The sequence below is a fragment of the Electrona antarctica genome (assembly GCF_951216825.1).
Source record: "Electrona antarctica genome assembly, chromosome: 7".
NCBI classification, from domain to species: Eukaryota; Metazoa; Chordata; class Actinopteri; order Myctophiformes; family Myctophidae; genus Electrona; species Electrona antarctica.
Window position 1 is genome coordinate 50,226,820 of NC_136812.1, and position 27,841 is coordinate 50,254,660.

Genomic DNA, 27,841 nt, shown 5'->3' on the forward strand with positions numbered 1-27,841 from the left:
GCTTTATTGGCATGAGAAAACATACGTTTACATTGCCTAAGCAAAAGTGGAACAAAACAATCAAGATAAAACAATACAATAAACGTGTAAACAGAGCTGTGTTATATATTAACTCTCTCTCTCTCTCTCTCTCTCTCTCTCTCTCTGAACCTGTTTATGAACTTATACACATTCATGCACTGTCTCTTTAAAACCCCTGCCTCCTACAAATATCCAGGAAGTCAGCCTCGCCCAGTTCAGAAGAAACGAAACTCATAGCTGTGTTTTCTCTCTCCCAGTTTGTTCTCGGAGTAAACCAAAGTGTTGTGTGTTTTTGGTGTGAATGTGGTGCTTGTCAGTGAAATGTCAGAACAACAGGGATGTGAGCTGGACCAGGACCAGTTCTGCTGTCCTATCTGTCTGGACATTCTGAAGGAACCAGTGACTCTACACTGTGGCCACAGTTACTGTAGCAGCTGTATTGAGGGTTACTGGGACCATGAGGACACTGGAGTCTACTGCTGTCCCCAGTGCAGAGAGAGCTTCAGTCCTAAACCTGTTTTGAGGAAAAACACATTGCTGGCTGAGGTAAGATACCACACATGAAACTAGTAACTACATGTTCTGCCAGTGCCACAGCAGTTCTACTATATGCACATGCTGTAGGCTATATGGCTATTTGTTCACATTGTATGTTTGTGTTGATAATGATATAGGCTACATTGTTTGTCCATTAAGAATAACTATTTATTATGTGTTAGGTTCTCAAAGTGGGGCCTGGGGACCCCCAGAGGTCCATGAGGCGGTTAAAGGGGGTCCATAAAAAATAGTTTATAGAGCATCACAGTCTGTTTAACCACTGTAAACCTACAGTATACATCAGCTATTTGAACATTGCAGATCTACAAGCTCACAATGCATCTAAACATGATATGCAATATTGTGTCCCTGGCACTGTGGCACAACATATTTTCAGATGGGAGGGGAGTCTGTGGACAAATGCATATTAATTTGAGAACCACTGGTTTAAACAGATGCTAGGTATAAGGTTTGATGGTATTCTAGTACTTTATTCTGTCATTTTGTTGACTAGTGTCATTTACTCTGATCTTTGACTTTGTCAGTCACTGGTTAATCATTAAGCCTTTGTAGGGGTGAAAAAGAATGATCTGGGCCTACATCGTAAGGCCGTCTGAAACTCCTCCCTTCTGAAGATGGCAACCAATACGTGTACTAGAGAAATGATCAACTCCTCCCAAAGCAGGCCAGGCACACCCGCAAGACAACCACTAAATAATGCATGTGTGTCGTGTCCCACACGTGAGAACACATGCACGCGCACTGTGATTCACTAGTACAGTGAGGGATCTCTCATACACAGCTAGGGAGAGGCGATCACTCATCTGTCTACAACCAAATTAGTTTGAGGCCACAAGCATAAATTCACAGATTATTAAAACACAGATCATCAAAACTGGGAGCAGCGGAACAATAAACATGTATAAAATAGAGAAGTGTTTGGGACAAAGCCCAGAGCCAGATGGACAAAATGAGACATGTTTTTTTCCTAGCCATCGTGCAACCACAAGGTTGCCAGATATGAAAATAACACAAAAGAATGGAAAGAATGGAAAATTACCAAACAAATGACCAAGAACAGTGGATACAATTTATTAATAAAGTTGTAAGGGTTTCGGTGAAGTTCAAGGCAAGATGTGGTTCAGAATGGTATAAATTTTATACCATTCTGAACCACATCTTGCCTTGAACTTGATTCAAGTTCAAGGCAAACTTTTTTCACTGAGGGCCACATACAGAAAAATATAGGAAGGGCTGGGCCACCCACTAGAGATGAGGTATATCGCCTCACCTGGAGAGGAGGAGGAGGAGGAGAGAGAGAGAGGAGGAGAAGGAGGAGAGAGAGAGGAGGAGAGAGAGGAGGAGAGAGAGAGGAGAGAGAGGAGGAGAGAAAGAGAGGAGGAGGAGGAGAGAGGAGGAGAGAAAGAGGAGGAGAAGGAGGAGAGAGAGAGGAGGAGAGAGAGAGGAGGAGAATGAGGAGGAGGAGGAGGAGAGAGAGAGAGGAGGAGGAGGAGAAGGAGGAGAGAGAGAGAGGAGAGAGAGGAGGAGAAGGAGAGGGAGAAGGAGGAGAGGAGGAGGAGGAGAAGGAGGAGAGAGAGAGAGGAGAAGGAGGAGAGAGAGAGGAGGAGAGAGAGAGAGGAGGAGAGAGAGAGGAGAGAGAAAGGAGGAGGAGAGAGAGAGGAGGAGAGAGAGATGAGGAGGAGGAGGAGAGAGAGAGAGAGGAGAGAGAGGAGAGAGAGAGGAGGAGGAGAAGGAGGAGAGAGAGAGATGAAGAGGAGAGAGAGAGGAGGAGAAGGAGGAGAGAGAGAGGAGGAGGAGAGAGAGAGGAGGAGGAGAGAGAGAGAGGAGGAGGAGAGAGAGAGAGAGGAGGAGAGAGAGAGAGGAGAGAGAGAGGAGAGAAAGAGGAGGAGGTGAAGGAGGAGAGAGAGGAGAAGGAGGAGAGAGAGAGGAGGAGAAGGAGAGAGAGAGGAGAAGGAGGAGAGAGAGAGGAGGAGGAGAAGGAGGAGAGAGAGAGAGAGAGGAGGAGGAGAAGGAGGAGAGAGAGGAGGAGAAGGAGGAGAGAGAGAGGAGGAGAGAAAGAGAGGAGGAGAAGGAGGAGAGAGAAAGGAGGAGGAGAGAGAGGAGGAGGAGAGAGAGAGAGAGAGATGAGGAGGAGAAGGAGGAGAGAGAGAGAGGGGAGAGAGAGGAGGATTGCAGGAGTGCAATCGAGTAAAAATCTAAAGCACAAGCTTTATCTGACACTTGATGTTTTAAGTTAGCTGACAAGTCTTAAATTCGCCGCACAACTGTGTTTCTGGACATGCTTACGTCGTTGAATTTCTGCAGCTTTTCCGGGCACATTATTCCTGCCACTGTAGTGAGGCACTGTTTTATGAAATCACCATCTGAGAAGGCTTTCCCGTGTCGGGCAATGAGTTGAGCTACCTCGTAGCTGGCTATTGTGGCATTTTCTTGTGTTTTATTAGCACGGACAAAATGCTGTTGTTGAGCGAGCAGGCTAGCTGCCATTTGATTAACTTTCTCGTCTCGCTCGGCACCAGTGTAGGATGTGTAGGTCTGATGTTTGGTTTCGTAGTGTCGTCGTACATTATAATCTTTCATCGCGGCAACAGTTTAATTACAAATCAAACAGACACACTTCCCCTTGACTTCTATGAAGAAATATTCATTCTTCCACCGTGTCTGATATTTTCTGCACTCACTAGCTATTTTGCGTTTCTTTTCCATTTTTGGTCACTCGAGTGGGAACGGGGAAAACGTGTCTTAGGTATCGCTTGTGTCACGTGTGTGGTTTTGTGTAGAGCTGCCTTGTTCAAGAGTCAAGACACTGAAGAAGACAGTAGCTCCACCTAGTGTTAAAACTAAGAAATACAATACAGTCAAGTGCAAGTTTCATGTGCGGGGCTGCGGGCCATATTCCATTATATTTTTAGAATTTGATAAGGGCCAATTAAAAATGGACCACGGGCCGCAGTTGGCCCGCGGGCCGTAGTTTGGCCATCCCTAAAAGCTCTGAGAAAAACAGAGCTCAGGGCTCCTTTTTGGTAGTGCGACCGGAGGCTGCATCTCTTCATCCTCTGTAATTGCTTTTCAATAAACTCTACTAAGCTAATCTGATCTACCATTTAGAACTGAGTTCTTTGAGTCCGTATACCTGGCTGTTCCTGTCTATCGAAATCTCTCAACAACAGCCTAAGTGCCCCTATTCTTGGTTGTCATTAATTTTAGGAAAGTTCTAGCCCTAGTGGTTAAGAATGTCTGCTAAATGCTTACATTGTAGGCTACATTTTTAACAAGGCAACTCTAACTTTATGAAATGCAAAGTTCAGAAAAAGATAATTAGATGTTAAGACAATGTGGGTGCCTGCTGGCCAAGTGGTGCAGGCGCATGCCACACTTATACTGTAGGCTCTGGCCTGACAGTGTGTTGCGTGTTCGAGTCCCATTCATGATGATCTTTGCTGCGTGTCTCTCCCCTTCTCTCTCTCCCTCTTTCATGTCTATGTTCACTTGATACTATCAATAAAGGCAGAAAAGCCAAATAAAATAAATAAGATAATGTTACAATGCGTTTATCACCATGAAGCTCAAAATGGCTGTGTTGTATTTCTCCTCAGTGAGTGAGCTCTCCTTCTCTTTACTTCCAGCTGGTGATGAAGCTGAGCAGTACAGCAGTTCAGCAGTCTCCTGCTGCCTCCGCTGCTCCGCTGTACGCCGGTCCAGCAGACGTGGCCTGTGATTTCTGCACCGGAGCCAAACGTCGGAAAGCTCTCATGTCTTGTCTGACATGTCTGGCCTCTTGCTGTGAGACTCACCTCCAGCCTCACTACAATGTTCCTGTGTTGAAGAAGCACAAGCTGGTCCCAGCCACCGACAAACTGCAGGAGAAGATGTGCTCCAGTCATAACAAGCTGATGGAGGTGTTCTGTCGCACAGACCAACAGTCTATCTGCTATCTGTGCACCATGGATGAACACAAGGGCCATGACACGGTGTCAGCTGCTGCAGAGAAGGCAGAGAAACAGGTAGCACCACCATCACTTGAAGACACATCATAAGATGGATCATGTTTTAAAGATGGAAGCAAGACTAAATATAGTCTTAATATCTGTGTCAGTAGTTAGTTCTCAAACTTTTCCGTGCCAACGACCCCCCAAATTCAGATATATTTCGGCCACGGACCCCCATCTGAAAATGTTTTGGGCCAGGGACCCCCAGAAAAGAAGAAAGTAAATCAAAATAAAAAAATTTAAGTAGCAGATTAACAAGCTCGCAGCAGGGCACAAAGCGACGCACTGTGAGCTTGTAGATCTGCTTGAGAACCACTTGTTCCAAACCACTGTTCTAAAACAGAGTTTTCTAAAAGATGTATGTTATGAAATCTAAAATGGCACAGATGCTTTCCCGGTTTTAATTATAGGATGAAGTACACTAATTTTGGACCCAATTAAAAAACAGAATCATATTTCACGTCCATTAATCTTGACCTTCAAAAGTGTATTTTGGAGAAGTTACACAATTAATAGTCATTGGTCCGACAACGACAACCTACCTCAAACCCTAACCTAACCATATCTGCAAGCACGGAGCAGCGCATGTTCGCCAACCTTAATCCGGTCGTTTTCCGCATGTCAGACTATTGACATGTCGGAAAAGCGTACGCACCCCGTTTTACCCTGTATCCTGTATGAGTTCTCTCTCCTGATTGGATAGAATTGGTGTCCCGACATGAAAAAGTCCACAATGTTTCCAACCAAACTGTCTCTCTTCCTGCTTCTTGCAGAAACAGCTGGTGACAAGTCAGGAGGTAGTCCAGCAGAAGATCCAGGAGAAAAAGAAGGAGCTGAAAGACCTGAGACAGGTCTTGGAGGGCCTGAACGTGAGTGGTTCTCAAAACTCTTTAATGTCAAGGACCCTAAAATGAGATTTATTATATTATATCCGCTGACCGGACCCCCATTTCAAAGTATTTTGTTCCAGGGACCTCCAGAAGCAAAGATCTAAGTTCAAAATGTTTGCTTTACAAATATATTCAAAGATTTACAGACATTTTCAAGATTGTTTCGAAAATAGCAGATCTACAAGCTCATATTGCGGCACCAAGTGATATGAACTTGAAGTGTGTGTGTGTGTGTGTGTGTGTGTGTGTGTGTGTGTGTGTGTGTGTGTGTGTGTGTGTGTGTGTGGTGTGTGGTGTGTGGTGTGTGTGTGTGTGTGTGTGTGTGTGTGTGTGCTCTCGTGTGTGCTCTCTCTCTCTCTAAGCAGAGGTCTGCAGATGCAGCAGTGGAGGCCAGTGACAGGATCTTGAGTGAGATGAAGGTCTCCATTGAGAGAAGACGTGGTGAGCTCAAACAACTGATCAGAGATCAGCAGCAGAATGCAGTGTCTCAGACTGAGGCTCTCCTGAGACAGCAGGAACAGACCCTGGATCAGCTGGAGAGGAGACATGCTGAGCTGGAGGCGCTGTCCAACACTGAGGACATCATCACATTCATTCAGGTTCCACACATGGCTTTTTGACACTTTGGTTTTGAAAGAACAAATCGCTACATTATAGTAGATTACATGACATGACATAACATTACATTATTCATGCTGGTGGTTACTAATAATAATATAGTTCTAGTATACAGTAATTGACATTTAAATAATTAACAATACAAATAAAAAATAAAATCAAACATTTTCCAAAAATAGCAGACCTAAATGATCAGCATGTGAGCTTATTATTTCCACTATACATTTCAATTTGTATATGTTAGCATTGTAGAATTATGAAATAATTGCAATTTTGAGCAATTGTTGTTTGTAGATTAAAACATAAATGTAATTTTTGTAAAATTATATTGTTAATTACTATTCTTATGTATGAGAATCACAATAAGTGCATAATTGTTTCCATTTTGAAAAAAACTATTTTCCAAAAATAGCAGACCTAAAAGAAAGAAAAAACAGGTGTGCTTCCTCTGGAGACTGTCCTTTGTTTAAGGCAGTGGGAGCTCAGCTTTAAAATAACTTATAACTCATAAACCAACTAAATGGTAAAACCAGCACCCCAAAATAAAAGATGCAAGACTGATGCAATTTCTCATGTTTATTTGAGAACGCTGGTGCGTTTCGGCACATCAGGAGCAATTAGTGGTTCAGTGTCTTGCTCAAGGACACTTCGACACTAACTCTGGGGGAGCCCGGGTTTGAACTGGCGACCTTGTGGTTACCATCCGGAAACTCTACCCCTGAGCCACCGCCACCATTTAGTTGCTAAATGATCAGCATGTGAGCTTATTTCCACTATTGTGCGTGCGTGCGTGCGTGCGTGCGTGCGTGTGTGTGCAATCCGTACATTAAGTAACTGGTTGAACAACAAGGACATCAGCTCAACTCTACAATATTGTGATCAATGCACTGATCTATTGATCATCATTGATCATCCCTGTCTAAAGTGGTTTACTGGTCTCTCTGCTTGTCTCTCTCCAGAGTTTCCAGTCTCTCTCCAGTTCCACTGGATCTCCAGTCTCACCCAGTGTGGTCGTCTGTCCTCTGAGGTCCTTCACAGATGTGACTGATGTCGTGTCTGGTCTGAGAGACCAACTAGACAACCTCCTGACGACAACTTGGCCACAGATATCAAACCGAGGTGAGATTTAAAAGTGTTTATTGTTTTTCATAGTAAACATGGATGGATGAAGCCAGAAGGCAACTGGAGATGTTTGAACTAGAAACAGACCGATGGTACACAGTAGGCTGTCTGTCAGATTGGACAGTAAAATAAGAATTAAGCAAGAATATTACTCAAAGGAGAGATGAGATTTAAATGGGTTTATAGTGTTTCTAAGCACCCTCTACTGTGCAGTACATTTCTAAGGGTTGAATGGATTTTATAAAGGTGGAAGTATGTCTATAGAGCGTCGCAGAAATAGTTCCCCATTCATTTTCCCCATAGACATTTCAAAAAGTATTTATTTAAAAACCTTAAAAGCCTCGTAACCTTAAAAGCCTCATACAAAGCTAACAGCCAAGTTGACAAATCATGACAATAAACACATATTTTTGGGACGAACAAATAATTAGAAAGAAGAAAAACAACAAAAAAAGTGTTGTACCTTGCCCTTTTTTCGTCTTTCTAATGTTCTGTTCCGCCCAAAAAATGTGTTTATTGTCATGATTTGTCAACTGGGCTGTTGGCTTTGTCCGAGGCTTTAAAGGTCTTTAACCCATTTTGGGGTGGGAACCCCTTTTAACTATGGAAAAACTATTCAAAAATAGCAGATCTACAAGTTCATAGCGCGGCACTCGGTGCCGCGCTATGAACTTGTAGATCTGCTATTTTTGAAAATTTGTGAAAATGTGCCTCAAATCTTTGAATATATATTATTACAGACTTACAGAGTGAACATTTTAACTCATATCTTTGCTTCTGTGGGGTCCCTGGAAGAACATATTTTCAGATGGGGGGGGCGGAGGCATATTACATATAATTTCTGGGGTTCTTGACATGAAATATTGAGCACCACTGATACAGAAACATAAGGTTTTTCAGAAAACTGTCAGGATTTGGAAGATTTGTTTTAAATTTCGACGTCCGGCCTAAATGGGTTAAATAAATACTTTTTGAAACGTCTATGGGGAAAATGAATGGGGAATTATTTCCTGGTGTCCTCGCAGGAGCGGGACTGTGCTGTGTTACCTGTGTTTCATATCTCCCAGTACATTATATAAATGCACCATCTATTATTATTATTATTGTTGTTGGTATTATTATATTTTTGTTATTTAATGATCTTCAGGAGTTCTCTCTCCTGATTGGTTGAAAGTTGTAACCCACCTGAAAATGTATTTTCTGTTTACTAAAGCAATGATTACTATCGAGCTATAATAGCTTTAACTCTTTGGACCTTCAGTTGAATCCATCCTTCAGTATGATGACGTTTACTGTTTTCTTGTGTCTCCAGTGTGTTCAGTTGATGTTTTACATCCAGCGGAGCCTCAGACCAGAAAGGACTTCTTACAATGTGAGTCCATGTTGATGTTGTTTCTGAACGTTGACGTTTCAACCTGAAATGTTATTTGAAGCTCAGTCTAATAATGAGTTTGATCTGAGAGAATATTAACTCTAAACACAATGAGGTTCATGAGGTTTGGATTTTCTTTTGTCGTGTGTTCTCACAGATTCCTGTCCTCTGTCTCTGGACATCAACACAATAAGCAGAGAGCTCTCCCTGTCAGAGGAGAAGAGGAAGGTGACTGTAACACGACAACAACAACCTTACCCTGATAATGCAGAGAGATTTGTAGGGTACGGTCAGGTGTTGTGTACAGAGGGTCTGTCTGAACGTCGTTACTGGGAAGTAGAGAGGACTGTTAGAGAGGCTGCTATAGCAGTCTGTTATAAAGACACCAACAGACTAGACTGGTTTGGATACAATGATAAATCCTGGTCTTTAGTGTGCCTTAGTAACGACTGCTGGTTCAGACACAACAGAGTTAAGACTAAAGTGTCAGGGCCTGTCTCCTCCAGAGTGGGGGTGTATCTGGACCACAAGGCAGGCACTCTGTCCTTCTACAGTGTTTCTGACACAATGACCCTCCTCCACACAGTTCAAACCACGTTCACACAACCTCTCTATCCAGGGATAGGGCTTGGGGGCTATGGTTATGGAGATACAGCAGAGCTGTGTAAGACATGGTAGACATGTTAAGAATACTGATGAGGATATTCAGTTGAACACTTTGTTTTCTTCATTTAGATTATAGTTGTTCCCTTCTTGATGAAGCATGTGTTAGAATGATGTGTCACCATCATGATCAATCAACCCATTGATTGTGTTCTGCTCATTGCATTTCTTTGCAGATCAATCGTTATTCAGTATGTCTGTTATCTTGTTCATGTTACTACAGAGCCCTCTGTCAGGCTGTGGAGCCTTTTAAGCCTCATTGTGAGCTTGTAGATCGGATATATTCAAATGTATATACAGTAGGGCTGAAGTGGTTAATGTATGGTTTGTAATAATAATCTAAATCTACAAAGTAACTAGTAGTAAAACGTTTTCAAATAATTGTAGTGCAATAAAAGTAAGTCAAGTTTGTGGGGTCTCCAGTTCAAATGTGATTAATGTGGTGCGCTGCAGCTGGTGATTTCAGTGGTTCTCAGGTGTAATTACTCCTCAATGTCTAAATTGAATTAAAGAGTTAATCAAAAAACAATTGATTTTGTCACTTATGAAAATATAATTTAACAAGGTGAACAATGTTTGTTTGTTTTTGGAGGCCCACTTTGCAATATCCTCACGGCCCACCAGGGGGCCCCGGGCCACAGGTTGAGAAGCAGTGCTTTAAACACAGTGTTTACTGTGCTGTAGCTCACAGTGGGTCCCAAACCTGTTCATGTCAAGGACCCCCAAATTGACACTCATTAGCCTACGGACCCCCATTTGAAAAGAGATGCCAAGGACCCCCATAAGAGAAGAGGTTTACGGCTCTAGCAGTGATTCTCAACCTGTTTAATTTCAAGGGCCCCCAGTTTGACCTGAATTAGGCTTAATTAAAGGCATTTCTATCTCTGACCCCCAATTTATATTGTAAAAATAATGTCAATTTAACTCTGAGAGTGTACAAATGGAACCAAATGGACCCGTCAGGGTCCATTTGGTTCCATTTGTACACTCTCAGAGTTACAGACCCACAAGGGTCCATTTGGTTCCATTTGTACACTCTCAGAGTTACAGACCCACAAGGGTCCATTTGGTTCCATTTGTACACTCTCAGAGTTACAGACCCATAAGGGTCCATTTGGTTCCATTTGTACACTATCAGAGTTACAGACCCACAAGGGTCCATTCGGTTCCATTTGTACACTCTCAGAGTTACAGACCCATAAGGGTCCATTTGGTTTTATATTAAGATGTTTGTAACATATGTGACAGTGATGATTTTATTTCATGATCAATAAAGACATCAATCAATCAAAAAAGAAACCCCGGCAGCCAGGTCAGGTGGTATATATGCGTTTGAATATCACTATTTGTCTAGTTATAAGAAGAATGTAAATAATATGTGCTACCATGCAATAAAAGTCACTCTATATTATTATAAACGGCTCAAATGAAGTAAAAATACTAGTTTGCAGCAGCAATAGTAGCTACTTGCTGCTGCAAACTTGTTTTTAGCTGCCTTTAAGTATTGCTCACGAAAACCTCTGCACTCGTTTAGGATGGTGTGGCCTACCCAGAAATGTAAAACAGAATGCCTTCCTGCACTCCTTCATAGATGTCAGTACACACAACGGGTGCATGTGCGCTGATGTAATATTGATTGTGGCCAGAGGGGGGCATCAAATGATAAGATACAGTATAACACATGGGCTGTAATGAGTGTATATAGGCTACTGTCTCTGTCAGAGAATGAGAGTCAAGGAAAAAGGACCGTATGCTACAGTAGGTTTTCCTTCAAGGAGCAGATAAGTCAAGGTCAATACAGTAGGTAGGCCTATACTCTTTCAAAGAGAAGATAAATCAACTGTTCTACTGAACAAACACTCTATAGCCATGATTACTATCAGAATATAGTGATTTAACCATTTAACAAAAATCCTTTTGTTTTAACCACAAAATATCACTTACACTACCCTTAAGGAGTCCCAATCCGATCACGTGATCGGAAATCGGAGCCGATCACGTCATTTTCAAATGATCGGAATCGGATCGGGAGAAAAAAAGTATCAATATTATATCCCCTATCATGATATTAGACCGGATATTGGCTGTGATTTTGGATTTTGGATTATGCACCACAAAGCTGGAATAAAAATCCAGGTTACATTAGGAAATCCCCAACCATAGCTGTTTTTAAGTCCAATTTAACTCAGTAACACAGTAGTGGCAACATTCAACTTTGGAGAAAAACGGAATGTCAAAAAATACACAGCGGTGTCTGAGACCAGAGCCATAGAGAAATGGTTGAGATGAAGCAGTGAAAGGTCCTGAAAGATACATAACATCGGTCTTGCCCAATACCCAATCTTTCTGATGTATTAACACAAGGCTGCTGTACTTTATACCTCATACTCTTTCAGGACCTTTCACTGCTTCGTCTCAACCATTACTCTATGGCTCTGGTCTCAGCCACTGCAGTGTATTTTTTGACATACTGTTTTTCTACAAAGTTTTATGTTGCCACTACTGTTGGAGCAGCCATAAACTACACAGGTTTATCCTGATGTTCTGGGCATGTGAGGCTGAGGGCGTGTTCTCTCCTCCGCGTCATTAGCGCCCATACCCTGTGTGGAGTTTGCATGTTCTCCCCGTGTCCCCTAGGGTTGTGTAGTGTAATTCACTGGTCAATTAATAGTATGAAATTAAGGGGTCAGAGGCATTGCTTAAAAGGTGGTGGTGGTTGTGTTTTAATATATGAGCGGACAGGGGAGATGTACAATAATAATTAGTACAGGCCTGTGGTACAGTCGTTCTGCCAAGAGCACAAGGAATCAGACCATGGTTATACTGTTCATGTTACAAGGACAAAATGTACCATAAACAATGCATATTGTCCCAACGCAGTGGTATATTAGTATCGCAACGCGAGGCTAATAAACAATAGTTATCAGGCCTATAGACATCTTGGCTCTTACGTCATAATGGTCCGAAGGTAAATTACGATAGGTAAGAGATGCACACTAGTTGGCCCTTGGGTGTTTTCATGTTTTCTAATCTGGCCCCCATTGAAAAAAGTTTGGACACCCCTGCGGCTTAGTGCCTCTGAGAACAGGATATATAGCCCTCTTAGGCCTGATAGCTATTGTATATGGTACAGCTTGTCCTTGTAACATTCCTTGTGCTCATGGCAGGAGCAAATCGTTGATCAAATTGCCTTCAGAGAGGCATTGAACACGCCTCTCTTCTTCACCTCTATGCCTGTAAACTACCACTACTTTATGAGAATTCAGTCAGTTGGTCCGGTCATTATACGCGTGGATGGTCATTTTGGGGCCCGCTGCCACTTGCTGGCAGCGGAAGCCTTGTACTCTGTCTGCTAATAAATGACCATCTGAGCCTGAGGAAACATCAAGCAGCTGTCTGCTGTCTCAACTTTCTCTCAGTTTTTTGTCAAGTCTCGGTACACAGTAAGTACTCGGGGGTGTCCAATATTTACCACAGTACCAAAAGTAAAAGTACTCATTATTCAGAAAGTTTTCAAATGTGAAAAAATGTCTAAAAATGGTTTGAAAATAGCAGATCTACAAGCTCACAATGCGTCGCATCGCAACGCATTGTGAGTTTATAGATCTGCTATTTCCAAATGGGCGAAATGTATATAGGACTGAAGTGGTTAATGTATATATGCTTTGTAATAATAATCAAAATCTACAAAGTAAACTAGTAACTAAAGTTGTCAAATAATTATAGTGGTGTTAAAGTACAATATTTAATTGCCTCTGAAATGTAGTGGAGTAGAAGTTAAAGTACAGAAAATGTGACCTAAAAAAAAACCCTCCATATGGCCAGTCCAAGATATATTCCATATGTTGATCTGACCTAACCTGACTCCGCCAGATGGGGCAGCAGAGAGTACACTGGGTTCCCCCCTCCTGCTCCCATCTGGGAACTCTCAGGCAGACTTGATGCCCGGCCACAAAACGGCCTGGCCAATCAGCAGCAGCTTCTAGCAGCTTCTAGCAGCAGCTTCTAGCTTCTAGCTGCTGCTGATTGGTCAGGCCGTTTTGTGGTTTGTACTCTCTGCTGCCCCATCTGGCGGAGTCAGGTTAGATCTGACCCCCCCCATGCCAAAGTGCCAGCGCTCGCCCAGCAGTCTCCTATCTGCCGTCACCCGGGCGAGGTCGCTTCTCGCCCTCAGGGCGTCTTATTGGTTAAAGAGCTGGAGAGACAAGGAGACCCCTGTGACTGAACAAACACTTTATAGCAATGATTACTATTATTGTGATTCAACCTTTTAACCAAAAAAAAGATTTATATTCAACTCTACTTCTGCTTCTGCTTCACAGTACCCAACCAATCATGCACCCAATGTCTCTTTGCTGTGGTCTGTGGATTTTCCACAGTTAACAAATGATTTTTTGTTTGTTTGATTGAAGAATGTATTACAGTACATTTCAAGCACAACTCAATACAAAACTGTTAACAGTGGGCAACACCATAAAGCATTAGACTTGTTTACAATAGGGCCCACCATGTTCAATTCATCATAACATTTAGAGACGTACAAATAAACACTTCTATATACTGTAGCCAAAAACAGGAAATCCTCAGGAGGTAAAAAGGGATTCAGATTTTATGGGGGCCAGTTTCGAATTGCAGCCGTCCGTATGTGCCCTTTGAGAGCGGTTTTGAAGGAGTCAAGGGATTTGCATGTCTTAATGACTGTTGGTAGGGCCTTTTGATATGACCTTTTCATATTGATGAAATAAAATTGTTGAAATGCAATGCATTTGTAGCCTGTGACTTTATTATGGTCTGAAAGTAAATTATGATTGATAGGTAAGAGATGTAGTTGGCCCTTGGGTGTTTTCATATTTTCTAATCTTTCTAATCTTGAAAAAAGTTTGGACACCCCTGCCTCAGTGCCTCTGAGAGCAAGATATAGCCCTCTTAGGCCTGATAGCTATTGTATATGGTACAGCTTGTCCTTGTAACATTCCTTGTGCTCATGGCAGAACGACTGTACCACACACAGGCTTGTCAAAACATGTGGTTCTCAACCTGCAAGTTGAACCAAATTGACCCTTATGGGTCCATTTGTACACTCGGGGGTCCTTGAAAATAAAACATTTGAGAACCACTAGTACTACTTGGCCTCCTAATGTGCAATAGTGTCATGGTAAAGAGTACGTGTCATATTCTGACATTCAAAACAATAACATTATAAAGGTGTGTGTGCCTGGGCGGCTAGTATAGCGGTCCGGGCACTATAAGCTGCTAAGCCTGACAGCGTGTCGCGGGTTCGACCCCGCGTGCCGCGTATCACCCCCCAACTCTCTCCCCCATTTCCTGTCACCATACTGTACACTATCCAATAAAGGCAGAAATATCCCAAAAATATATCTTCAAAAATAAAAAATAAAGTGTGTAAAAATAGAATAAAAAATGCCACAGACAAGACCAAGTCTTTGCCACAGACACGTTTGTGTACGGCAGTGATGGAAAAAGTACGGTACTCACATTGTTTACTCAAGTAAAAGTAGCAATACTGCAATGTAGATACTCTGTTACAAGTAGAAGTACCGCATTCAAAATGTACTTGAGTAAAAGTACAAATGTACTGTACGGTATTTGGAACCATATAATTCAACGTATCTCCTTTTTTTCTTTTTAAAGATTTGTTTTTGGCTTTTCTGCCTTTATTGATCAAGTGAAGATAGACAGGAAAGAGAGAGAGAGAAGGGGAGAGACACGCAACAAAGGTTGTCATGACTCGAACACGCAACGCGATAGGCTCTATCTCTTATTCTTGGACAAATGTGCACCGTGTGAAGCCTATAGGTCTAGCCTGTCTGGCCTACTTATACAAGCCAAGGGTATCCCAAGGCCTGTTCTTAACTGTATTCAAAGCTAGGTGAAGTGCCACCAAGATTACAATATATTATTTTGTTATATGGTTCCTGCAGGACTGTCCTGACTTGTTCCTGGGGTAATCTGTAAAAGGGGTTTTGTTGATGGGCCAGGAGCAAATTGTTGATCAAATTGCCTTCAGAGAGGCCTCTCTTCTTCACCTCTATGCCTGTAAACTACCACTACTTTATGAGAATTCAGTCAGTTGGTCCGGTCATTATAGGTGTGGATGGTCATTTTGGGGCCCACTGCCACTTGCTGGCAGCGGAAGCCTTGTACTCTGTCTGCTAATAAATGACCATCTGAGCCTGAGGAAACATCAAGCTGCTGTCTGCTGTCTCAACTTTCTCTCTCAGTTTTTAGTCAAGTCTCGGTACAAGGACTCGGGGGTGTCCTGTTTTACAAGTTTTCAAATGTGAAGATAGCAGATCTACAAGTTCACAATGTGTCGCATCGCGACGCATTGTGAGTTTATAGATCTGCTATTTCCAAATGGGCGAAATGTATATAGGACTGAAGTGAAGTAACTAGTAACTAAAGTTGTCAAATAATTATAGTGGTGTGAAAGTATACAATATTTAATTGCCTCTGAAATGTAGTGGAGTAGAAGTTAAAGTACAGAAAATTGGACTTACTCAAGTAAAGTACTTAAGTGGTACTTAAGTAAATGTACTTAGTTACTTTCCGCCACTGGTGTACGGAGGTATTGATGACCCCCACCTGCCCGAGGTCTAGGTTTATATTTGCTATTCTATTGATTGAAGCACATCTCATCGACATTGGAGAACATCACGTTTTCTATATCAAACCTTTTATTTACTTTTGTATCTGTTATGACTCACATACCCGTGACCATAGCATCATGGCAAGGTCACATTGTTGTTTTGTTGAGCGTTTATAAGTCCAACTCCATATTCTCTTGCCAGGATCTGATTTAGATTCATCTCAGAAGCAACAAGCCAACAGGACAACATTTTTGAAACGGTGAGCCCCTTTTCTGTTGTGTAGTTCTGACTCATTTAGTACATTTATTCAAGTACTGTACTGTACTAGTACGAGTTAAATGTTGAGATATTTTTACTTAAATCGAGTATTTCACTACATCTCTGATGAAAATATTGTACTTTTACTCTACTTTACACTACAACTATTTGAAAACTTGAATTACTAGAGTTACTTTGTAGATATGTAAATGTATTTTAACCACTAAAGCTCAATGTATTTTGGCTATTTTCAAAAGATTTTGAAAACTTGAAATGGGACATTCTGCCTAATGAGTACTTTAAGTACATTTTGATGCCAATACCTGATGCCAGTACTTTTACTCAAGTAGATTTTTAATACCAGACTTTACACATGTGAGTACTTTTTCCAACACTGAAACTAGTTGATTGTAGTTTGGCATAGAGAACACTATACTACTACTACTACTACTACAATCAAACGACATGACGGAATCAAAACAGTTTTCTGTAGATTTTCAAACATAAACGTAATTGTTTTTTGTAGTATTGTTGTTATGAAATACAATGTTCTTATTATTATTTGATTTTACTATTATTGCTGTTACTAGATGAAGCTGTGTTTCCTGATCTCCATCTCCATACTGGCTGTCCTGTCTCTGAGCCACTGTGCAGGTATGTACAGAGTACTTTTACTTAAGTACTGTACGTAAGTACAATTTTGAGGTATTTGTACTTTACTTGAGTATTTCCAATACTTTTACTTCTACTCCACTACATCTCAGAGACAAAATGTGTACGTTTACTCCACTACAATTATTTGAAAACTTGAGTTACTTTGGCGATTTTACATTTTGATTATAAATTAACCACTTCAACCCTATTATATACATTTCAGCCATTTGAAAATAGCCGATCTACAAGCTCACAATGCGTCGCAACGCGACTCATTGTGAGCTTGTAGATCTGCTATTTTCAATAGATTTTGTACACATTTTGAACTTGTGAAATGGCACAATCTGCACAATGAGTACTTTTACTTTTAGTAGTCCTACAGATTAAACAAGTGGAATTGTAAGTGATGACACAAAGAAATAAGAGAAGAAAATTCAAACTGCACAAAAATAAACTGATTAATGGCTACTCTCTCCTGAAATGATGTCACCTACCTGAAAATGTATTTTCGGTTTATTGTGACCGGAGGTCACATTTACTAGTATGAAATCCTGCATCTCGCGTACGTCCGTCACACCTCCATATATGGTTGCCAATCCATCATGCCTCGTGACATCTCATGACATCATGGAGACCCTTAGATCTCCATGTGGATCTGACCTCGTGACATCACGTGACATCATTGAGACCCTTAACGCCTCCATATATGGTCACGCCTCGTGACACGTCACGCCGCCATATATGGCCAGCAACTCTTGTGATCTGACCTCAACAAACCCTGTACACTCAAGACACGCTCCATATATGACCAGTACAGAATATATTCCATATGTTGATCTGACCCCCCCCATGCCAAAGTGCCAGTGCTCGCCCAGCAGTCTCCCATCTGCCGTCACCCGGGCGAGGTCGCTTCTCGCCCTCAGGGCGTCCTACTGGTTAAAGAGCTGGAGAGACAAGGAGACCCCTGTGACTGAACAAACACTTTATAGCAATGATAACTATTATTGTGATTCAAACTTTTAACATAAAAACAAACAAAAATGTATTTATTCTCAACTGTACTTCTGCTTCTGCACAGTATCCAACCAATCATGCACCCAATGTCTCTTTGCTGTGGCCTGTGGCCCATTCCAGTCTGTCAAAATGGGGGCAGGGGTGCGGTGGGTTTGGGGAGTGAGGCCAAGTAGTAACCTGACCAGTTTGTTTTGGGAAGTCTGGAGCCTTGATTTAAGGTCTGGAGCCTTGTTTTAAGGGCCTTTGAGGTTAACCTTTATTATTTTACTTTCAAAGGTGCTTGGGAAACTCAAGACCTGGCAGATCAAATACAGGTAAGCCATAGTGAAAGATGTATTGTATATAACAGAAGACTATAGAGCAGTCGCAGTCCCACACCCGACGAATTAGAAAGAACACTTAGTACAACAATTAGTACAACACTTTTTTTGTTGTTTTTCTTCTCTCTAATTATTTGTTCGGCCCAAAACATTGTGTTTATTGTCACCATCCCAGTTGGCTTTGTCCGAGGCCTTAAAAGGTCTTAAAGTGATAGTTCACAATTTTTAAACTTAAGCTGTATGAAATACTTACCATTAATATAGTGGTTGCAACTGTATTAATTGATTGCCCGAGTCCTGTGTTGGGAGTTCTGCTCTGGTTTTGGTGAATATTAAGTAGTTCCGGTCATTTTGTGGGGGGCACTGGGGCCACGCATTGAAAGTAAATTAATCCACAAAACTACCATCATTTGTATTGTTGACCTATTTCTAAAATAAAAAAAACTTTCGTTCAACTTTGACCCCTCTATCACATGGAACTATTTTTTGGGCGTAGTGATATGGACACAAAAAACCTATTTCTGTATAGAGGGGTAAAAAAATAACGAAAGTTGCACTATATGGTATAAATAGGCCAACAATACAAATTATGCTAGTTTTGTGAATTAATTTATTTTTACTGTGTGGCCCTCTGTGCCCCCCACAAAATGACCGGAACTACTTAATATTTCACCAAGCAGAACTGCTCTGGTTTTGTGGAGCGACGGGACTAGGGCAAAACTAGGGCAATCAATTAATACAGTTGCAACCACTGTATTAATGGAAAGTATTTCATACAGCTTAAGTTAAAAAATCTGAACTATCCCTTTAAAATAAATAGGCCTACTTTTTGAAACGTCTATGGGAAATATCAATGGGAAATTCTCTTCCGGGCCGCTGAAAGGGGGCGGGACTGCGATGCTCTATTTACAGTATTTATAACAATACAAGTGAATATGAGAAGCCGTTTAGGCCAGAAATGCATAGTCAACTTGCACATACATGTACTTCTCTTGCACATACATACATACATACTTAATTTGCACATACATAAATACTTAATTTGTGCATAAACATAGCCCCGCCCCCTCTTCTGATTGGTCAATATGTTATAGTTTCTATCATTTGCCATAACCTTTGAACAGTTTGCCGTACAGAGTCATGAGTCACCTCACTGGACTCAGTTGAAAATCCTTGTCATTCAGTTACTTAGCTCTGCTAGCTCCCAGTTCTGATTATTTGATATTTGCCTGTAACTTGCACGCGCGAGGGCCCGCGGTCATCGCTGCTTGCAGCTTTAATAATCATTACGATTTCAATAGGGCTTCGCACTACTGTGCCGTGCTCGGGCCCTAATAAAAACTTCTGAACCCAAAGGGGAAATACATCTGATGGATGTTCCGGAGGATACGTCCGCCGATAGCTTCTTTGCCTTACGTTGTGACCAGGCTCTTCTTTTCGCAGAAAAGTAAGCCTGGGACCGAGGCTACACTGTCGTGTGGTATTTGAGTCTGGAGATGCTGTGTATGGATCTTGTTTCCCGGGGGGGCGGGTTAAAACATTTTCTCTTTGACGCAATTGGTCAGAGCTACTGTCAGTCAAAGGTCTCAAGCATTGAACGTCACTGTACCAAAGCCCGCCCATATTGCATACCGTGTCCCGATTGGCCACACCAGTTCTCTGGTGTAGGAAATGGGCGTACAATTGAGCCTCTCCAGACCGTAATCCGCCGGCAGGCTTTTTTTTTTTGCCAACGGCTGATTCGGTCTGGCTTATTAGCCAGGCTAGGCCAGCAGAACCAGTCTGTTGAGTCAATATGTTCTGCTGGTCAGTTTAACAAATGATTAACAAGTAGTTACTAGTACTTCACATACTGTGTACACAATTCATTTTTTTGCTGGTCTCTGTTGAGCCTTTATAACTCCAACTCTTCATTATTTTCGGGTGGACATGCAGCTGGACATCAGGACATGTGGGACGTGATGAACCGCTTGTATGTGATGCATCAAGGTGAGTCAATATGTTCTGCTGTTCAGTTTAATGAATGACTTAGTATACAGGCTACTTCAATATAATACACAATGACTATCAGACAAGTACAATGTTAGCTATCACACAAAATGAATGGTTGTCATTCAGTACAATCTTAGCTATCACACAAATGGTTGTGAAACCAGCAGAATTAAGCACAACATATCAATGTAACAAGCACACATGTCTAGTTCCCTTCTTATGACGGTGTGATGCACCAAAAATAGCAGATCTACTGCATCTGCAACAGGCTGTGAGTTTGTAGATCAGCTATTTTTTAGTGCATGACACTATTGCACAACAAAGCATCATTAGTGCTCCTCCTGCGCTGCAGTCAGTGGTGTAATGTAACTAAATACATTTACTCTAGTACTGTATAGGCTACTTAAATACTTTGAGGAACTTTTAATTTACAGTATTATTTACAATTGCCAGTATATTTGTACTACTCCATTACATCTCAGAGGTACTTTTACTCCACTGCAATTATTTGAAACCTTTAGTAACTAGATACTTGATGATACATAGCTGACCACTTCAGCTATGTATACATTTTGGCCATTTGAAATTATTTTTATACATTGCATACATTTGAAAACTTGTGAAATGGGACATTCTGCATAATGACTACTTTCTACTTTTGGTACTTAAACCCTAGAACACTAAACATGTTTTTGTTACACCATCACTAAATGTAAAATATTCCATAAAAACATATTTCTCATCAAAATATATGGCAACTTGAGCTATTCTTCTTTAATATTTTATCATGACTTATCACAAAAGAACGAAAAATAGTATTTTAAAAATATTCCTAAAAGAAGAGAAATTAAGTTGGGAACTTCTCCTTTGGTCCACCCATTTCTAGGACATGGTCCAGTGAATAAAAAAACCCTAATAATAATAATAATAATAAATCACCCGTGTTTAGTGTTCTAGGGTTAAAGGGATAGTTCAATTTTTTTGAACTTATGCATGAACTTATGCATTATGTATGAAATACTTGCCATTAATATAGTGGTTGCAACTTGCAACTGTATTAATTGATTGCCCGCGTCCCGTGGTGGGAGTTCTGCTCTGGTTTTGGTCAATATTAAGTAGTTCCGGTCATTTTGTGGGGGGCACTGGGGCCACGCAGTAAAAGTAAATTAATTCACAAAACTAACGTCATTTGTATTGTTTACAAATGACGTTCCCGCATAACTTCCAGGTATGATGATGATGTCACGCGCATACCCTCTATTGGACAAGGACGGGTTGGGGAGGGACTTCATCTTCAGGAAGCGGGCTGCTACTAGGAGTATCAAACCAGACTTATTGACTGATGCAAGCTCACAATGCATTTCCAATGGGAGTCACATGGTTTGACACAACATTTGTGTTGTATGAGGGGGTGGGGGGCAGTCGAAACACAGCCGAAAGCCGTACAACACAAATGTTGTGTCAAACCATGTGACTTCCATTGGAAATGCATTGGGGCAAGATGTAAACAAACCCTTTCTTGTATGCTAGATCGAAAGGTGTGAGTCAGGCCTATGAGCCTGTACCGTCAACAGACCCCATCGCACCAGACTATCTTCTGAAGTTGAGTCAAGTGAAGTGCATTTCTGCTTGTGGTAACAGGCACACAATTTGGCAAGAACAACAAGCCAGATGACAAGAGCAGTGAAGGAGATGCCAGGGAGTTGGAAGAGTAAGGATAGTTTTTTGTTCGTTCATAGTTATATTTATTGTTTACCAAAACATACTTTCTTTTTAGCACCTTAGTTTTTTTATTATGTGTTGATTTTTTTATATTGTATATAGAGCCATATTCTGTTTGTTTTTTGGTTTTGTTTTATTAATGAACTGAAAGTCTGAGGAGCCCTGGAAACCATTCACTGTTCTTTTACTGTTCATTATTTTTTAAAGTGTGACAATAAAGTCTTTCTGATTCTGAAAATAATACATCAGTTATATATTCTTCTTGTTTCCGTCTACTTCTGTTTCAACAGTTAGTTTCAATTAAAGGACCACTTCACCACTTTTCAACCTATCTTTATATACTAGGTCCTCACTAATAATCATGATAAAATGGCACCATTCTTTTCTACTCTGTCCGTGTCTCATAGGAGGGCTGTGGGCAGTTCAGAAACCCGTCCACCAGTGACATCATCGATGGGGAATCCAAGCTAATAGAAACGGCAGGCTTTCTAGTTCTGAAAAGTTGCAATGCCATCGTTCTCACGAAAACAATATATTGTTTAAAAAGAATCTGCCTAACGATGATGTCACGGTGGACGGGTTTCTGAACTGCCCACAGCCCTCCTATGAGACACAGACTGAGTAGAAAAAAATTGTGCCATTTTATCATGATTATTAGTGAGGACCTATTATATGAAGAAAGGTTGAAAAGTGGTGAAGTGGTCCTTTAAGATGCATTTGTGATATTTTAATAAAATGCTTTTTAGATTTCAATATGCTTTAAAAACATCCTCTGCCACAGCAGAAAAAACATTCCATGTATCAAACCCAGCAGTAGAGAGTACCAATCTTCCAAGTTATCTTGTAAAACGTGTTACTTAAAGATAAATGTCACAGTGTCAACAAAAGATTACCTTAATGATTGCACAAAAGTGTCAGTACGTTTCGGCCCAACATTTGGCCTTCGTCACCTGAAATAAACTGTTGATCACCTGAGACGAAATGTACTGTATACCGACACACCTGGTCATAATATAACAAGTATTTACAGATACATGCAACGGCGTCAACTTTGGGAGTGCCTGAGGGCTTGGGCGCCCACTGAAAAAAGAATAAGCCAAATAGCACCCACTGAGATTAAGGCTGAAGATCCTCTCCCCCTGGTAATTTTGTCACGTAGGCACACACCTTTACGGTGTTCACAGAACAGGTATTCAAATGCTAATACGGTGGCTTTGTTCCAGTGACCGCACGGTTCATTCACACTCCGTCTCCTGCAGCAACACAACACTCAGTCAGGTAAAATCCACCCGCCGCTTATGGCTGAAACAATTTAATTATTTACTGTTGATCATGCTGAAATGTTGAAACAAGATGCTGAAACAATTTAATGTGTTCGTTAATTGTTGTGAACTGAAAGCGCGCACCACTGTATTTATTAGCAAACTGTAAATAAAGTACCAAAAAAAAGGTTTTTTCCCCGCTGCGGGGGGGGGGGGGGGGGGGGGGGGGGGGGCAGGGAGGCGGGGTGGCTGGGGGGCGGGGCGGGGGGCACCCACTGCCGTTATAGGAACCTGCCGCCCCTGGATACATGTATGTCCTCATTGCTCATAGCCTCTATATTGCATTTGCAACCTACCAGCTTTTCTAGATTGTACAGTTGAAAATCATTCTGTGTACAAATGAGGGGCTAAACTAAGCTGTCCCCTTCAAGGCTTCAAGGCTAGCGACATTTGCAGACCGATTGTGTCACAGTGGCTGCATGACCAAGACTGTCCCATTTTGAAGGCTCCTTCATTTGCAGCCGTGTTTCCCCGAATTCCCCCAAATGTGAGAGTATACCGCTATACCAATCCCAGAATGCATTTTCAGAAACTACAGCTGTAGGATCATAAATCTGTTAAATTATAGTCATTTTCAAAATATTAATGATTTGTTTTTTTTGCTTTTAAGCGGGAAGGATATAAGAAGATCCGAACAAATACAAAAATACCTTAGGGCCGATTCATACTCCTATTTTACTGCTGTTTTGGCTCTGTAGTGCCGAAATGATTTCGGCTCGTCAGAAATTTTCAGTAGCACCGAAGAGCCGACTTTAGGACGGTACCCGCCCTCCCGAACCTCAAATGACGTCACATTGTAGGCTCTACAGCGCCGAACCGACTTTTATTCGGCTCTAAATAGGAGTATGAATCGGCCCCTATACAGTAGCCACAGGTTATGTAAAAACATAATCTAAGAACACAAAGCGACAGAACAATTTGGTGTATTGTTGTATTATATTTCCGTACTTCCAACATTTCCAACATCTTTTAAAATAGAAGCCTTTGGAGGTGATGTGTTTATTTGTCTGTCTGTTACTCGCTCTGCATTGATTCAATAGCCTACTCCTCTTCAAATCACAACACAGCCGTGACATTTGCATTCAGTCACTAAATAAATGACTAGAATAAATGGTATAGAATAAAGCAAAAGCAAGCACTCGGTGGAGTATTTGTTTGCTGCTGGGGGGAAACAAAATAAAGTTTAAATCCTTCCAGGAAACTATAGAGTGCTGGTATTCGTTTCTACAGTAGAATGGTAGAATAAAAGGTCAACAACATCCACAGCTCAATTGTGCACAATGCCCACTGGGCACGTTTTCTTTTGAGTGTGTTATTTTGTGGTTTTCTAGATCAGTGTTGATTTTGTCGACTAAAACTACGGTATGGCGAAAAACGTTTGTCTACTTTTTTCACTTAAGAAAACTAAATAAAGACTAAATAAGAACTAAGCCACGATGACTAAAACTATGACTAAATATACTGACAATATTGTCAACAAATAAAAACTAGACTAAAATCTTAGGGAGGGACTACTGGAGAAGAAAGAGATCACCTTATGTTTGGCTCGGGTGTTGCGCTCTGAAAATAGAAGATCTACAAACTCACAACGCGTCGCACTGGCTATTTTCAGCACGCAAAAATAAAATCACCTGTAGATTTAGTCGACTAAAATTATATGATATTTAGTACACTAAAACATGTCAGGTGACTTAATATGACAATAACAAATTGAACCTGAAAATCAACACTGTTCTATTCAAAGAAAGTCCTGTGAACAAACTTTTTTTGATTGATTGAAATATTTATTAACAGTTTGCAGAATTACAGTAGCCTACATTTCAAGCACAAACTCAATACAAAGACTGTTAACTGTGAGTGGACGACCCAATTAAGCATTACACTTGTTTACAAGAGGGTCCACCATGTTCAATTCATCAAATTATCAAACTACTTTGTCATACTACAGTGTCACACAAAAGCAGACAAAATAGCAGATCTACATGCTCAAGACGCATTTTGAACTGGTGCATGAGCTATGTTTGGCATACTCTACGAGTGAAACAATGAGTGAGTTTTTTTTATCTAAATTTCCCGGCCAAGCAAAGCGGTCTGATCGGCTTCTTCTAATCAAGGACAAACTAAACTCCATGCTGGCAAATCCAGTCCCACCCCTTTTATGTCGTGTAGAAATGCTATTTGTAAGTAGGCTACAAATAGCTACTTTTATTCAAGTACATTTTGAATTTTGGGCTTTTACTTGCACCAGAGTGTTTGTACATTGCTAATTACTTTTAGTAAAACATGTGAGTACTTTCCACACCACTTTGTTTCCAAACCCGCAGCAGTTTAACACCACCACTAGATAGCAGTGACGAGCGCAGTATCACCAATGAATGACGTAATGTTTCTCAAAGTTAAAAGCCCTAGAAGTGTCTCTGCTTCTCGCCGGGCGCAGTGGCGTGCGCCTGTAATCCAAGCTACCGGGAGGCTGAGGTTGGCGGATCGTTTGAGCTCAGGAGTTCTGAGCTGCAGTGCACTATGTCGATCGGGTGTCCGCACTAAGTTCGGTATCGATATGGAGCTCCCGGGGGAGCCCGGGACCACCAGGTTGTCTAAGGAGGGGTGAACCGGCCCAGGTCGGAAACGGAGCAGGTCAAAGCCCCCGTGCCGCTCAGTAGTGGGTTCGCGCCCGTGAATAGACACTGCAGTGCAGCCTGAGCAATACAGCGAGACCTAGTCTTTTTATGCCGGCATGGGTGGTTATGAACGAGGGACCACCACCCTGACCTAGAATCAACCTATTGTGTTGGGTGGGATATGGGCTAAGATTATAGACAGTGCTTTGTATGGGAACACTTGCTATATGCATCCATGTGTATTATCCCCATTTCCACTGTTTTTCTTTTATACCAATGGTCCATAATAATAATGACTCGACCAGTGCAAAATCAACAAATCCTACATAACATTACCATCATGCATGCAATACCTCCATGCAGCGAGACCTAGTCTTTTTATGCCGGCATGGGTGGTTATGAACGAGGGACCACCCTGACTTATAGAATCAACCTGGGGACCACTGTTGTGTTGGGTGGGATATGGGCTAAGATTATAGTAGCCTAGTGCTTTTTGCTTTGTATGGGAACACTTGCTATCCATAGTATTAGGCCTATCCCGATTTCCACTGTTTGTTTGTTTTTTGTTTTTTTTTATACCAATGGTCCATAATAAATTCCTAATAATAATGACTCGACGACCAGTGCAAAATCAACAAATCCTACATTACTAAATGCATCATGCATGCAATACCTCCATGCACCACGTCTACGGACCACTTAGAAGAGGGAAAAAAAGTCGTGTGAAGTGAGGGGCGCTCTTATATCATACATCATCATGTATGATATAAGAGCCATGCCATGCGCGGCGTCTTCACTTTTCTGCCCTCACTTTTACTCAATATGCTCAGCCAATCAAATCTACTTATGCACTATGGGGTGATCAGCCAATCAAATCACTGTGTTTGTGTTCACACAAACAGACAAAGCTGTATGCTTTTGTGCTTTTGTGTGGGTCAGATCATGTTTGTTACATATTATGTGACAGTGATGATTTTATTTCATGATCAATAAAGACATCCATCAATCAAAAAAGAAACCCAGGTGGTATAGCGTCTGAATATCACTATTTGTCTAGTTATAATAATAATAATAATAATAAGTAGATATAGGCTATGTGCTATATAGGTCTACTATACTATATAATTATAAACACTACCTCAATCGCATTGTCAAAATAGTAGTTTGCAGCAGCAATAGTAGCTACCCTATAGACCTAGTAGCCTACTTGCTGCTGCAAACTTGTTTTAGCTGCCTTTAAGTATTGCTCACGAAAACCATAACCTCGATCTGCACTCGTTAAGTATACTTAATGTGTGGCCTACCCAGAAATGTAAAACAGAATGCCTTCCTGCACTCATTCATAGATGTCAGCATATACAGTATACACAAGGGGTGCATGTGCGCTGATGTAATATTGATTGTGGCCAGAGGGTGGCATCAAATGATAAGATACAGTATAACACATGGGCTCTGTCTCTGTCGGAGAATGAGAGTCAAGGAAAAAGGACCGTATGCTACAGTAGGTTTTCCTTCAAGGAGCAGATAAGTCAATGTCAATACAGTAGGTATACTCTTTCAAAGAGAAGATAAATCAAGGTCAATAACATGGTTGTTATAATCAAATTAAAATATATTTTCATAGTCTCTGTAGGCTACTGTGTAACTGTAAGGGATTTTCTTTAGTTAAAACAAGTGTTAAAAAGCTCCATATTGTGATAGTACTCATTGATAGCTGCAGTAATAGGAGTCTCTGTGTCTCCAGCTTTTTATTAAACAGAAAATGCATTTTTAGGAACCGAAACTGAAACTGGGATACCAATTTGATCCAATCAGGATAGAGAAGGCAGTCAGGATACAGATGAAACACGTGGAATTGTAAGTGATGACACAAAGAAATGAGCAGACAAAATTGGAACTGGAACACTATACAAATTAAGCTCATGAAAAGCTACTCTCCCCTGATTGGCTGAAATTGTGTCACCTTATATCTAAAAAATGTATTTTCTGTTTATTAATGAGCTGGAGAGACGGGGAGAACAAGCACTCTATAGCCATGACTACTATCAGAATATAGTGATTTAACCATTTAACAAAAATCATTTTGTTTTAACCACA

The 27,841-nt window shown here is 41.2% G+C and overlaps 1 protein-coding gene and 1 long non-coding RNA gene across 2 annotated transcripts; both read left to right on the top strand.

Moving 5' to 3' along the window:
* Positions 1-236: 236 nt before the first annotated feature.
* Positions 237-10,031, top strand: LOC306927192 (E3 ubiquitin/ISG15 ligase TRIM25-like). Its single transcript, XM_079506879.1, has 7 exons — positions 237-567; positions 4,206-4,583; positions 5,342-5,437; positions 5,824-6,057; positions 7,036-7,195; positions 8,511-8,570; positions 8,728-10,031. Exons 1-7 carry the CDS (start codon positions 343-345, stop codon positions 9,246-9,248), a joined length of 1,674 nt encoding a protein of 557 aa, XP_079363005.1. The 5' UTR covers positions 237-342; the 3' UTR covers positions 9,249-10,031.
* Positions 10,032-16,052: 6,021 nt separating this feature from the next.
* Positions 16,053-18,092, top strand: LOC306925828. The gene is made up of 3 exons (XR_013790309.1): positions 16,053-16,103; positions 16,693-16,756; positions 18,047-18,092. It is a non-coding gene; the product is annotated as an uncharacterized lncRNA (long non-coding RNA).
* Positions 18,093-27,841: the final 9,749 nt, after the last annotated feature.